The following is a 16,102-nucleotide window of genomic DNA, read 5'->3' on the forward strand; positions in this document are numbered from 1 at the left end:
GGTCATTATTCTATATAAAATAATGACCGTGGGTCATTCTTCTAAGGGGGTCAGTTTACAACGTTACATCGGATCTTGGATTTCAAGGGACAAACTAAAAAGAAACCATGAACTTTTTTTTTCAACATACAAACCGGGATGAAAATCTTTAAAAGCAACCTTAAACGGTCTTTGTTTTGCAGAGGTGGCAAACTTAAAGATGTACGGACATGTCTTAGGCTACACGAAATTGATAAATAGTCCTTCGGAATATTTTCAAAAAAGACCGTGCGAGTCAAATTTCCACCTTTTGAGATGTGGTCACCTTTTACATATACCTAGCGAGATATGTTTTGTTATTTTCACTTTTGAAATAAATTCAAGGCGACAGGGACGGGTGGTCACACTCTACCTTACTCAAGCAACAAAGATGGCGGCACAATACGAAAAGGTGAGTTTTATTTATTATAGTTTTCCTCGATTCGGATTCCGTGACCAGCATTCCTTGAAAACAACCAAAGCTTTTGCCCAGACACAAAGGACTTGTAAGGTCTAAAACGTGTGTAGCATATTCATATCAAGCTGTATTTTTTCCAACGTTTATTTTAAAACAAGCACAACATTAAGGAAAAAACGTACCTCAAAATCTCTCATTTGTGGTAGAGACATAACACGTTGCTGACTAACTCCTGACTGTGATTTTAAGGCAGTAGTTACTGGTCAAAATAGATAAACCAGTGTTACACGTTTTGTTTCTACGTCCTCTGTAAGGCTCCGTCATGTTAAGGGATAGTATTTATATATCTTTAATCATTCAAGATTATATTTTAAGTACAAACAAATGATGCGGCCAGTAATTACGTTCAATAACTAATAACTGTGAACTAGATCACAGTAGAATATTTTTATTTTGTTGGCAAAATAAATCGTAGTGTCGACCAAAAGGCATTGTAATTTACTTCTTTTCGCCTATTAATGGGGCTGGGGGACTGTCCAACTTCGGTAACTTTGGTCTCGCTGAGATCCAAAATCATGACATGTAGTTAAACTTGTTTTTTTCTCAAAAGTAAGTGTTAAAGCATGGAAAAAAAATTGGTTCGCTTGATAGAAATCAATTTTTTTACCTCTGTGAAGATTCGTTATATAAATAAATGTCTTATTATTTAGTAGAAATAAGTAAAAAAATCACAATATTTCCGTAGTCTGAATACTTGCATCTTACTTTATTTCATTTTATAATAACTTATTTTAGCTGCCAATGTACACACGATAAAAGCTTCACTGACAAAGTAAAGTTTCGTTCGATTCCGTATTTTATCGTATGCGATTTCAGTAATATCCGGTTGCAATTCAAAGCCACGTGACCTTGTAAGACGCATTTACGTCCGAGGAATGCCGAAACGACATACAAGAATATGTAATCGTACGTAAATTACCGATTGTCAGAACGAGTCTTAATAAGCTAAACAAAAGCTTCTACGACGAAAACATGAAATCTTATCACACAAATAAATGGGTTATCAAATGTGTGTCATACTCATAGAGATAATAAATTTAGGAACTTAAGTTCAAATTTCAGATAAATCTGTCTTTCGGTCAGACTTTTGTTAATGTATATATGACAGTTATTCTCAGTCGTAGTGAACATTTGAAATAATTGGGAACAAACAATGATAAATAAATATCTTAAATAAAGTGAAGTTCAGTAAAATACCAAGGTGTGCTTATTGCAAAATGCTGTTCAAGTTTTTATGCATTCTTGGAATATGCAGCGGTTTTACAAGTAAGTGACTTTAAACATTAGTAAAAACATGTTTCATACGTGTCTCCATGTCAATTCATCTATTTTTAAGGACTGCAATAAAAACGAAAGCTTTGTAATCTTTCTTTTGTACTGTAAAAAACATTCAATTTCTTGAGCACTTAATTCCGTAGGTTTCAACCAATATATATATATATTGAGGGGAAAATTTAGAATTTCGACCATAAAACATATATTATACTATAAGAATTATTTACCGTTCGTCGAAATTAAATACCGCATATTGATTCAACCACGAAAGTTTACGGTATTTAATATGTGGTCGAGGTGGGTCTTCTCATGAAAATATATTCCTTTATAGCAATTCATCAAATGTTATTTATACATAAACATTTTTTGTATATGTATTCATTTAGTTGAAAATTAAGCAAATTATTAGTGTATGAATTCCATTTTAAAAGCAAAATATGGATTTAAAAGTACAAAGAGTGTTTTCGCTTCGGTTTCGGAAGAGAAGGTTATACACCGTGTTCAGCAATCACTGTTATTGAGTTAGCCTATTATATCCCTTGTGTGTAATGAGCTGATTAGTCCCTAGCTCATAATTGAAAGAAGATCATTCTGAAGTATGCACTTAAAATTTATGCATTTACAATAAATGCTAATCTATACTTTATATTGAAAATAATTAAAAGCCAGCAGTTTAATTACAAAATGCATGGCATCCTATTAATATATGTCTAGTAATGAACGGCTTCAGTAAGTAGTCTATGTACTACAGCTGAATCTGTCTGAGCAGCCACCTTTATTAACCTTTAGCCTGCTGCCGGCAAGTGATTCTGCCTTTGCGACCAGTGCAGACCAAGATCAGCCTGCACATCCGTGCAGTCTGATCATGGTCTGCACTGTTCGCTATTCAGTCAGTTAATTTTCAGTGAACACCCCTTGAAATAATACATGGTACTGCCCTAATTGAAAGATGGACCGGTCCATTATAGAAATTTAGCAGGGTAAAGGTTAAGCAACCACCTGCCTTAAGTAGCTAGTCAACTTACTTCCCAAATTAAATTTCTGTTTGAATTTCAAACTCTTTGCCTTTAGCAGCCAGATTATGTTGCTCCAGTGGCTGGTTGCTTAACACAGGTTTGACTGTATACAAAATAAAAAAGTTTACTGTTTTACGCACGTGCTGCTTTAGCATGTTCCCAATATCAATATTTTGAAGTCCTAATTCACTGTTTGCGCTTAAGCGCTATTGTTTACGACGACGGGGTAATGTCTATTGCGGGGTTCGATTCACGACGAGGTCATCTTTTTTTTTTTTAATCTTGATTTGGATTTTTTAAAAAACACTTTAGAAACTGTCATTTTTATGTACTCTAAGTAAAACATAACCTTTTCTTTTGTATACATTTTTTCTACGCGTGTATTAGGCAAGACGGTTCTCAGAGCCGTCAACACCAAACAAATAAGAAAAGTTCCAGGCAAAATCAAAGGTGCAGCTCGTTCATTTGTTTTGATTATGCAATATTACGATAGGCACCCGTTCTTTTTTACAACAACAACAACAACAACAACAAAACTACCAGAGTTTTAGAAACTTCAGCATTAACGTGCTTTTGACGTAAGATATATTCTGCACAACAGGCGTAAATACAACAATATATGGTTTTAACTTCTGAGCACTCACACTTTAATTCACAAATAACATATCAAATATACCTTTCTCTATCAAAATACATCAAATGATCAATTTTGTACATATATTAATGAGCCGCACCATGAGAAAACCAAAATAGTTTATTTGCGACCAGCATGATTCCAGACCAGCCTGCGCATTCGCGCAGTCCGGTCAGGATCCGTGCTGTTCGCTAATGGTTTCTCTAATTGCAATAGAATTTGAAGCGAACAGCATGGATCCTGAGCAGACTGCGCATCCGCAGAGATCCATGCTGGTCACGAGTGCAGTATGTTGGTTTTCTCATGGTGCGGCTCATCTGTCAGTTTTTAGGGAAAAATAAACGATACAGACTTCTTTTCTTATTATACTGGGTAGTGCACACATTAAATAAAGCGCTAAAATGTTAAATGCATGCGTTTAAGCCATGATTTACACATTCACGAACACCTCCAAAAAAGTAATTTAATCCTTATATTGCCTAGTAAACATAATTTTTCACTGTTTTTTTTTTCATTTTTAAATGATTTAGATAACCGCATAAAAATTTGAATCGAAACTATGCTAAACGGATAGGAAATGATCTAAGAAAGTGAGTGATCATACAGTCATAGTTTTTTTTTCGTTCTCGAAAACTACTCTTTTAGGTTTGGGGCAAGTAAGGACCAGCAGTCCTTGACAATTTTTCATAAGTACTGGTCAGATATTTTACATGATATCTAAATACCTAAATGCTGATATGAAGAAATATGTCTTATAACTCATTCATTTTTCCTATTTTTGACTACGCATCAACCATATGGAAAAACTGCTCTAAAGGAACTATAGAAAAAAATCTTTAAAATTCAAAAGAGGACAGCTTGATTTATATCGAAGGCATCCATCCAGACATCATCCGGAACTCTCATCTGTGCACTTAAATGTTAATTTTCCCAAACAGGATTATTAATACAAAAGATTTATACTGGAATAATATTCTTTTGAACTGTAGTGTTAAAATATACTTATATCTATGTATATAGTATCGGAATTCATATAAATAAGTTCAATATCAAATAGTTCCCTTTTCATCACTGTTCTTTAGAATAATAATGAAAAAAAAAACAACAAAAAAAAAAAACAAACAAAAAAAAAACACAAAAAAACAAAAAAACGAAAGGAAAATTTCTACCGACACAGATCACATGCACGAAATTCCAGTATAAATCTATTATTTGACATTGCAATTTATAGGTGCATGCATGATTTCAGTAAAAATCAATTCTGACACTGCAGTTTATAGGTGCATAATTTCCAGTATAAACATATTCTAAAAAAAACGAAAGGAAAATCTTTTCTACCGACACAGATCACATGCACAAAATTCCAGTATAAATCTATTATTTGACATTGCAATTTATAGGTGCATGCATGATATCAGTAAAAATCAATTCTGACACTGCAGTTTATATGTGCATAATTTCCAGTATAAACATATTTTGACAACACCGTTCATAAGTACACATTTCTAGTATAAATCTATTTTGAAACACATAATTCATATAAACACCGCTTTTGATTTTAAACTGTATATCATCGCTTTCCATTTTGAGCGCAGACGCAGATGACATAAAAACCACACATTCTAATACGATCAGGTTCATTTTCCTATTAAACAAAGAAGGCTGAAAACAATGTATTATTATACAACGATTCACTGTTCTGACGTCACAATTATTACGTCATAGCGTCAAACGGCATAGCGGCGCGCTGCAAAAGAAACTGATATAAACGGGCAAATATTTAATGAATGCCGTCAAGGATGTACTTTAAAGTCCTTGGTAACGTGTTAGAATCGAAATAATATATCTCATTTAGTAATTTGCTCTTGAATAAAATCATTGTTTGTCGTTCAGATGCGTATTATTTTACCAATCGGGCTGCGCCCTCGTGATATAATTCCTTCGCATCTTAACTCCAAACAATGATTTATTCAGCGACAATTCACTAAATGAGATATATTATTTCTTAATTACAGTGTCAATAGTTTAAATCTTTTATCGGAACTTAAAATATTTTTTTTTCAGTAAACAGGAAATGTAAATTATGCTACGAACAAGCCGTCATCCGATCAGATGAAATTATCATTATAATAATAAGTTGAATAACTTTTTTTTTCAAGTAAGTGATACTTACTAGTATTTTTATTTTTCAGGATTTGCGTCATGTTTCCTTTTATCAGGTAAATCAGGTAAATGACTGTTACAGCTACTCTTGTATTCCTGTGGGCCTACAATTAAACTTAATATCATAATGTCTTTAAATCGATTATTTTACAAATATGAATTTGATGTAATCTTAACAGAAAGTACACTAACGTCTTTATTGAATAAAGCGGCCGGTTTAGTTTTCTGTGACCAGTTGCGTAGCTGGGTGCGAGATTACATGCTCTTTAATTCTGTTTGTTCTAGCCCTGATCGGGCCGTCATGTAAGCAATCGAGATGAAATGTTTAAGTGGTTGTCTGAGCTCGACTCATGTCTCAAAATAAAGCCAATGGCTGCACCTCTGGTCTTCCTTAAAGATTTAAGCTGAACAATTTTAGCTAAACTAAAATCTTTCAGAACAGAAATACACTAATCTAAGACGTTTAGATGTTTGGTAATTCAAATATCATTCACCAACACCATCAAATTCAAGTTTTTTTATGTTTGCTTTTGATGTAGATGTTTCAGAAGAATGGAGTCAATGGACTATTATCAACACACACGGAGACACTTGCCTTCGTCTAAGGACTAGGCACTGTGCAAAAACATCTGTTAACTGCACAGACAAAGAGTTTTCCGCCGTTTGTCCAGGTTAGTACAATAACAGTAAGAGAAATCATGATAGTGTTTTCGTCATCAGCAAACTTATAAGACAATCTCTAAAACATTTTTCAAGATTTATGGAATTTATCTATTTATATTCTATTAATTTGAAAAACCTACTACATTGATGACATTACTTTAAAACCAGTCAATAAAGAAATTTAAAGTTTTTTAACCCTTCTTGAAATATCGTGTCTCTGCTACATATGTACCAAATTTATAAAACATTTTCTTAGATTTAAGTCCATATTGAACATTTTTAAAAAAAATCTTTGAAAAGTTTTCTAAATCTCTATTAACTTTTTATATATAAACATTTTAGATATTCTGTACATTTAAGAAATCCTCGACGTTGTGTAACGTGCGTATAGATACACAGTTTTATGTTATCTATAAATATTTTCATGTTGTTAATTAACAATTTTTCTGTTGTGTTTTTTTTTTATTAGTTTTGAAAGGATCAAAATTCAAGAACTACTCACCATTACAACTTGTTTCTACTTGCATACTAGACGGGGATTTCCGGTATTTCTACCGGTGCTGAAAAAATTCATCCTACACCCCGGGTGTAAGATGACTCTCGTGCTTTAAAAGACGTAATACGAACTACATAAGTATAGAAGATTTATGTAGTTATTTATATTTTATTTCGAGAAACGGAATAAAAATCCAATACCTTGACAGTTCCTCTTTGTTCCTGATAGTATATTTCTCGATTCAAAACACGTTATTTTATCAAAAATTATAACGATACTCTGGAACTGATAAAATAAAACCGGCACTAAACATTGCTATTTGTCTTTGAAACGTCATGACGGATTTCCTGTTTACGGACGTTGATTTCCCGCGCTTTGTTTAAATACGCTGCCATAAGAAATAGTTCTAAAAAGAAAGACGTTCGACTTATTTTATTTTTATTATTATATCTTGATATCGGTATGCAAGAAAAAGATTCTGTCACTGGTTATAGGTGCAGATGAGAATATCCGGCTCTCGGGTGACTGTTTAGGCGGTAACTCGGTAGGAACCTCGTTACCGCCTAAACAGTTACCCTGGAGGCCGGAAATTCCCATCTGCACCTATAACCAGTGAAAGAATCTTATAATATTAAATCGGATTACAATAGTTCTACATGTTTGATTTACCGGGAGTAGTGGCATAAAGTCATTTATGCGGATCACGTAGAATAGAATGTTTACATCTTAGTCTTACCCATGCTACATGGAAGGTTAAAAAACAAACCAATGTTAGTTTCTTGATAATATCTTAGTCTTATCTGCGTTATAGGATTGATTCTGTTTACGGAAATGAAGATCATTTTATGAATTAATGGCAACCCATCAATAAATTTTTTAAAACGGCAACACGATTACCCTTCTTAAGATAAAATATGATATTAGAACATTTGACACATTATATAATAACATATAATGTCATAATGAAAGCGCATAATATGCCCATCTCTTTAATTATTTTTAAATATCTAAAAAAGCACATGAACCTATACATTTCATTCCATCATATTATAGACCAGATGTTTTTCTATGATTGTGAGAAGCTTCATTAAAATCTACAGTGTAAAAAAGTTTTGTCTATTTCTATTTTAATGTTATCAAAATTTTAGTTGTTCCAAAGATGCCCATTATGAAAACTTGTGCGAGGTTCAAATTTTTCAAATCAGTATATCAGAAAATCAAGCACACGATCATATGGTTTTCATTTGTCGGATTTTCTACTAAGTATATTCCGAAGTTTTGAAAAGTCAGAGTTGAACTGAATTCTACGTTGAGGACAAACATTTTGATCCGAACGTACAGAACTACCTTAACTCGTTTAATTGCATATAGCATAGTAAAAACATTAAAATACATAGTCTGTGCCAGTAATTTAAACGCAAATTTATTACCATTTAAAGTTGCACCTCACTGGGAAGAATGGAGTGCTTTGCAATGTTCAGTCCAAAACGGAGCAACGTGCATCATCGCAAGAGCCAGAAATTGTTCTGTCCCGACTCTTCAAGACTGTCAGAGTAATGAGAAGAATCGTGAAATACAAGTTTGGGGAGACATGAAAACCTGTCCTTGTAGAGAAGGTAAATGATTGTTTTATGTAAATGTTTTTAAGCAACTGTGTCAAACAATTTATGTTTCATGTAAGAATTCTTAATTTTTTATAAAAGATGACTTAGATGTAAATTGTTCATACATGCATCCCCATATACAAAAAATTGTGTTTTAAGTAAGTATTAAATAAGAGAAAATTGTGTTTACTTCTTTTTAAAACATTTAATAACTGCAATCGATTGTTCATCAAAAGACTTTTGTTGTGACTTCAAACATTATAGAAAAGTTAAATGGGTTTTAAAAATCGACTTAAAATTGAAAAGTTTTTTTTTCAATATTTGAACGTTTGTTTCCATAGAAAAAAAGGTCAAATTGATCACACATACAAACACATACCTACACCCACAGAAACACCAACAGGCACGCACGCACGCGCGTGTGCACACACTAACATTTACATATAGAGGGATTATAAGGTTATGCGTCAGTCATATTGACCGGATAATCATCTATTGACCGTATAAATTTAACGTTTATATGGCAAGCAGATACCGTTCTGATAAATGCATAGTCGTAGTATATAGAAGCCTTAGATATCCGCCACTTCACATACTATAGTAGTTAATATTTCAATACGACCATTCATTTCCCGTGTTGCTTTTTAGAAGTGCATTATCCCTATTTGTATGTAAATTGTGATATTTTAATTATAATTAAGTTATAACACTACTTTTAATGCTGTAACCAATGAGGTTAAAAGGATTTTTATAATTCAGTCAGAGGAATTCATATGCAGATTAACTATTTAATTTGCTTTCTATGCAATAATATGAAAACCGTTGAGTTATAATATATTTAAAGGATTTATATGCAACTATTTTATTATGAAGAATTTATTTTGCTAACTTTCTCATTATAAATATGCTTAAAGTGGCATTGATTAACTTTTTATTTCTATTTTCAACTTTATTTTGATTTGACCATATGAATGACACTTTAGTCATTTCAGTTATATGTTGAAAAAATAAACCCGTTTCTTTGTGCTTATAAAGTAAAGGGGAATAACTGGTAAAACTGTAAAAAAATAATAAACGATCCACGTACAGGAGTCGACAATATTTTATACTAAGAAAATAAGGCCGCCTGCAGCCGTTTCATTCAAAAATAAAGGTAATTCTGATTGCTTTAATGATTACCCCGGTCTCAAAATACATAGTAGTTACCAAACAAACAGACAAAGCTCAAGCGGGTCATATTTTGATGTTTTTATTCCGACATAGAAAGTGAATCCGGTCGGGATTTTCCGACGGACTTTGGTTGGTCCCCAAGTACCAAACGGTTGGCTTGACCCAACCCCTGATCCTGACCTCCAAATAAATCAACCGTAGAAAATGAGGAAGTCGAAAATTTCAAGTTCACAGAATAATCACTTTCTTTTAGATTTTCACTTTTCACTATTTCATTTTTTTCGGCTTTACCGAATACAAAAATGGATTTTTTTTGTAAAGAGCTTCAAATGTTGGGCATTACCCTAGCAATAAGTCCCGCAGGGGCTACGCAAAAGATTAAGGTCAGATTCGAATATTTTTCTCTCGCCCCTAAGGTCAAGGGTCGGCTTTGTCTCTGGCATCGAATTTTCGAAATCAAAGTCTAAAAACCTGTTTTGTTCTCGTAGGGTTTAACATTTTTAGCTAGACATTGTTTTTTTTTTTCTACTTGTGTGGGTGCGTGTGTGTGCTTATGGGTCTATGGCGGTGCCCTGCTGTTTCCTTAGGTGTTGCTTGTTCGTTTTTCTGTGTTAGTCAGTTAGTCGTGCTGGTATGTTTATCTTTGGTACACGAGTGTCTGTGCTATCGTGATGTACGTTGTAGTGTGACTGTTATTAAGAAACGTGGCATTTCCTTTGTATATTCGTCCTTGTTCATCTTTCCTCATCGGGCCCTCCCACTCCCTCCGCGGCTCAATTTTGCTCCTTACCATTTCGTTCTCCTCCATCTATATTTAGCATAAATTAATATGTACTTGTTTAATGTTTGAAGCAACCCGTCCCAAATATTTTTCCATTACAGCGTCTTTTTGTTGTGGGCCTACTATGCAAATGCGTGGCTCTGTGGTTGTGTTTTTGGTGCTCTGTGCTTCCGAGAAGTCTACGCTTACCTCTTATCTATTGTTAAATACTTCACAAGAAAAGACATTCAGAACGCTCTAGTCTGGTCAGACAGATCTCTAGAGTGGTTTGAGCCCTGGGCCTGAAATTATTATTTAAAAGGAAAGGTCATTTTTAATCAAATACAACGACAAAAGTCATAAAGATAGCGTACAAAAAGTTACATGTATATAGATTTTTCGAACTTTCAAAGATCTGTTTCATAAAAGTATAGCACAAGGTTCAGACCCGATCCTTAGGGAACATGGGTGCCAGGTCCAAACGAAAGTAACACGCTTTCGTGTATATCTATTATTTCTATTGAAATAAATAGTTTTAGGTAAGTTTGGTACGATCTGTACACTTGCTATTATAGGGAACGTATGACGGTAATTTTTGTCGCATTTTTTCATCAATTTCATTACATTATAACAAACGTTAGGAACAAGATATCAAACAGTAATTTCTTCAAATAAGCGGTTGGAACTATTATTCAAAGGAATACGAATGTCAATCTTTCCCCGACAGACACGCCGTCGGGAACAGTTGCTGAACTTTGGCATTTTCGCTTTAAATATTAGCCCTAAAATAAGGGAAAAAGTGCTTATGAAATATTTATTTTGCGTTAATAACTGCAAATAAAAATTGTTATGATAAAAAATTATAATATCTGAAAGTTTGTTACGAAAAGACACCATCTGTTCGTCCGTCAATACGTAATGTGTTATGATAAAAGCTGTATTTTCGGACTTTTTCTGTGTAAAGTCCGTGATTTTCATTTACTTCAAATTATTGTAGATTTTAATAGAATAACTTTTATGAATAAAATCTAAACATTGTCATGACAGATATGTTATTTGTATATACCACCGACGGTTTCGTCGGACCGTCTCAGAATGTACCATTTTTTTTCGTGAAAATATGCATACTACTTTAAATAGAAGGATAGCGGTCAAGGTCATAGGTCAAAATCCGGTAATATTGTCTTGTCGGGGCAGCTTAGTTTTGGCCAGCACCTCAACGCATAAAACAAGTTTGGTCACATTCTGACCTGTCCTGAGCTTTGATGATATTAAATGGACTTGTAAGTAGTTTAAATCTACCAACACATCCATTTAAGGTATAGGTAGGTATCCGGAATGTAAAGACTCGAACAAAGGTCATAATCAAATATAGTGTTAGTATTAACTGAAATTCACTTTAAATTACAACACCGTACATTCATGTATTTTATCCCCTGACTCACATGGCCAACCCAGGTACACGAACATTGTCTTACTTCGTAGCAAGGACCCACACCTAGTCGACCATGTATAAAACTGGTACATGTTTTGGTCAAAAGGGAGCCGGACTTCCAGACATGGTAAAAAAGCATTATTGTCTATGTTGGAGGCATGCCCTGAATCCAATGACCTGTCCTGATCTCTACGGCTGCTCTAAGAACTTAAACATTAGTCTCATTCGATAGCCAGGACTTACATCTATACAACCATGTATGACATATATATTTCTTTGGCATAAGCCCTTGAACCCGGTCGAATCCCCCTTCTTTATGGTCAAATTACGAAGTTAGAAGACAAATGGTGTCCTTACTCGAGCCTAAATACCTATTCGACCATGTATTATACATGTAAATATCATGGTCACAGGGGTTCGAACCGGGTCTAAAGCCTTTCAGACATGGTCAAAATTGACATATTATCTAATTTTGAACACTACCCGGGGACATTAAATGGCCAGCTATGATCCTTATGTGTTAGTCAGATACTCAAAGTTGGTCTCATTCGATAGATTCATACTTATATGACCATGTATAATACGTATATATTTCTTTGGTATAGGAGAACATGGTGTCAGTCGTTAGCCAGGATCCGTACCTACACATCAATGTATGATAGGATATATGTTTTGGTGAAACAGGTTCCAGTTTTATTGAAAACCTTTCCGACGTGGTAAAAATATTCAGATTTTCGAACACTTCTTGAAAACTTGTACGACCTGCCCTTACCTCTAAGGCTATCCTACGTACTCAAACACATGTCTTGAAATTTCAGGTTCTTCGCTAACAACCACGACTAAACAACACAAGAGGCGTACGGCGTCCCTTGTCCTGCATCTCTGTGTTGCTGGTTAATACTGCCGGGGAGGAGGCTCTGCTTCCTGAGCCGATCATACCCCTCTAAAACTCACCTCTGTTACTTCCCCGCACGTGGCGCTTCCTATTCTGGTCCATTCTCCCAGCAATCACACTCTGCTGACTTTTGACACACCTGTTTTTCAAACAGCCCCCCTGGAATCTTCCGCTCCTGGCTGGGTACCTCTGCTGACACTTTTCTAAAGCCACAGACTTTCTCGGTGTTCTAGCCTTCTGCTCCCTGCAAACACCTCGAAACCACTTCTGCCTTTGACCAGCCAACACCGCAGCGCCACTGCTTCCCTTGTTCTCCTTACAATTAAGTGCAGACTGCAAACTCATATGGCATATTGTCCCTGCATACCGCAATCCCCGCTAAGAGCGGATTTTCAGGAAACTTCTGCACCATTAGTGGTATAACTGCATCATCAAAAATCATCATTTGCTTTGGTATGTTCAGAACTGCTCTTTTTTACATCAAGTCCAGTCCCAACAACATGTCTTGTTCTACTGGTACCGCATTCAGGTATTCTTTGTACACTTTGGAACCAATCTGCAGCTTGACTGGACCCGCTTTAAATCCACTCATGGACAGCTCCTTACCAGCAGTCAGCAACTTTACATCTGTAACCATCTTTGGTCAAATCTACAGAGCCTTTAACATCTCCTCTGAAATAATCGTGACCTCCGCCGCCGTACCCACCACTGCCTGAACATCTGTACTACCCACTTGGATGTTCACTTTAAACCTTGATGCTGATGACAGCTTACAGATCTCCGTTATACCATAATCATATGACCGCCAGCAATTACCGGCCTGAAAATCTGCTTCCCTGTTGGACGCCACTTTAGTCCTTCCAGTGCACCTACATCATCTGACTGTTTTCCTTCGCTTCCACTGACCATCACACACCTATATGTTTGTGTTGCTTCTGACCGCATTCTGCTGCATTCCCGTCACAGTCCTACGAGGACTGCCACAGTTCACTTCCGGTTCTCCAACCGCCTCCTTTGTAGCCCTTGATCTTTCTACACATCAAACCGTTCTGGTTCCGTCTGTATAATTGTTAGAACAAACACTGCTTACAACACTCCTGCCAATCTGATGCTGACCTTGACCTTCCGGACAACTCCTCTTCAAATATTCTTTCGCCTGACAACGGTACCATCTACGTTCTGGGCAATTTCGTCTGAAATAGCCTGTTTAACCACACTGGAAGCAAACGTCAGAAGTAACTGATCGGCTGCAACCATTGTTACGCTCCCTGGCCATTTCTGCGAACAACTTTTCCACTGTTTTCTTAACTATCGCCTCTACCTCTGCTCTAGTGAAACTTGATGCAGCACCACTTACTCTGGTCTCATAGATCGTTGGACCCTTCACTTTCGTATCATGTGTACGACACGTGACCTTTGTTTTCCCATAAACTACTGGATGCATGTGCTGGTACCATTTCACGTGCTCCATGGCCTTTTCCATAATCTAATACTTCGTCATACAAACATCAAGACCTGCTGCCTTGCTAGAATCGGCCTGTTCATTTATATACCACTTGGGCAAATCACGGAACGCACGAGGACACGTTCCCCCCATTCCTCCAAACTTTCGTGTACTTCTTGTACAGCCTGCCGGAATGCAGCCGTGCTGTTTCCACAAGTTCTTTTGCCCCAAACCGCAAGTCCAATTTCTTCATGAGACACCTGTACGACAGGTGTTTATTTCTTTCTGTAATCATTGCATAGTTATCTGCCGCCATCCCTTTTAAACACTAACAAAGACAATCAGCATACCTTTCATCCATCCATTCACATGCTTTCGCAAAGAAAGTAACCTGTTTGAAGGCCCTCCAATTGTCTTTACCACCAAACACCAGATTCTATGGCAACGACTGCAAACCACTGCATTTCCTGCGCTTCTTACATATAACCTCTTCTTCAGAATTGCTATTCCAATCTGAAGTGTCTAACACTGGCATACTACGCTTTTCAGGCTTCACACCCGTTTTCTTCATATTTTCACCGATTGTTATCACTGCCGCTGGAACGAAACAAGTACACCTAATATCAGTTACCCCTCTTCCAGACAGACCAAGTTGCAACCTAAATGATGGAAAGGGGTGGGCCTATTGAAATCTGGACATGCCTTTGTCTGCATAGAATCCTGCTGGGTTGCTTTAACGCCTCAGCAAACATTCAAATGAACAATCCTACCTTGTCTGCAGGTTTCTTATAACTTTCGTACCGCCGTTCTTGTACCGTTCTTGTACCACCCAAGACACTATCTTCAAAAGGTATCTTGAACCGTCCCTACCTCCTTTCAATCTGCACCTCAGTACACTATATAACTCTAAAAGTCCTATATTCCTACCAGGAATTTAATGCACAATACAGTGTTAAAATAACTACCACCAATTTCACGCTACACTCGTGAGATTAATAAAACTCTTCAACACCGTTTCAAAACTGAAAACAGTTCCACTAGAGCATATTCCTATAACAGTTCTGTACACTAGACGAAACACTGAAAATACCCTAATTCAAAGTTTCAAACAATAGTTTTGACAGCTGCTGTCACTCTTGACGTTTGTTATTATTTTTCCGAAACCACGTGCTTCTACACGTCCGCGCGCATGCGCCGAAATCCGCCGGCTCTCGTTGTCGATTCTGTACTCAAAAACCTCTTTCCCGGCTTGAATGACTTACTAAGTAAAGATTGCTTTTTCTCAAATCCCTAAACCTTCCTCGCTTCGAAGATCGTTTTATTAGAAAACACTGTTTACTTCCCGGCCACGACGTTACCCCATCACAGCGGTTCCTACGCTCTACCAAACCACTCAGCTACAGCAACCTACAGACCGTCTCTCCGCGAATATCCTACGTTGAAACCCGTTACCCGGGACGGTACCGTGTAACTCTCTTAAAAAGGTCATCGACCACGACAGTAGTATATACATCATTCTGCAGTGTGCATTATGGAGATTTGTTTTGTAAACATTAAAGTTCCAGTCAAACCTTAATCCCGTTAACCGTTTTTCAATATGTTCAACGTATATGTTTGTAATATAAGACATAACTGTAATATTTCACGCACTGTCTATATATGCAGTGATAATTCAATCTAAAGATGACGTGTTTTAATCTGTTTCAACCCAAGAACCTTGCTGCTGAAAACTGTCTATTATATACAATTATTGGATTGCTTTCTAGTTTTGAATACTGACCGCCAAGTCATTCAATTGGTGTTTTACTTCATGTCAGCATAAATAGGTTTTCTTTGATTTTTTTCTCCAGGTAGCAAAATATAGTATCAAAATGTGGACCGGGTAGTAGCACAAACTATGGACCGGCAATTTATATATAGTGTCATGAACAAATGATTTTATATTCGCATGAAGAAAAGAACAATGATATTAGATTGAACTTCTTCCAGATATTCGATATTCAAAATATGTAAAATCTGTGTAAGTATGTCATACATGAACATAAAAATGT

General features: G+C 36.0%; 1 protein-coding gene across 4 annotated transcripts in view; it reads left to right on the forward strand.

The window, feature by feature from the left end:
* Positions 1–1,499: 1,499 nt before the first annotated feature.
* Positions 1,500–16,102, forward strand: part of LOC123541812 (A disintegrin and metalloproteinase with thrombospondin motifs adt-1-like) — a 49,910-nt gene continuing 35,307 nt past the window's right edge. The window contains exons 1-4 of one of the 4 annotated variants that reach the window (XM_053531651.1): positions 1,500–1,762; positions 5,614–5,649; positions 6,124–6,255; positions 8,183–8,359. In XM_053531651.1, the coding sequence (XP_053387626.1) occupies positions 1,714–1,762; positions 5,614–5,649; positions 6,124–6,255; positions 8,183–8,359 (394 nt within the window). In that variant the 5' untranslated portion in view covers positions 1,500–1,713. The remainder of the gene's footprint in view (positions 1,763–5,613; positions 5,650–6,123; positions 6,256–8,182; positions 8,360–16,102) is intronic. The other 3 variants (XM_053531650.1, XM_053531649.1, XM_053531652.1) reach the window with 3 other exon arrangements.

The sequence above is a fragment of the Mercenaria mercenaria genome, chromosome 19, assembly GCF_021730395.1.
Source record: "Mercenaria mercenaria strain notata chromosome 19, MADL_Memer_1, whole genome shotgun sequence".
Taxonomy (NCBI): domain Eukaryota; kingdom Metazoa; phylum Mollusca; class Bivalvia; order Venerida; family Veneridae; genus Mercenaria; species Mercenaria mercenaria.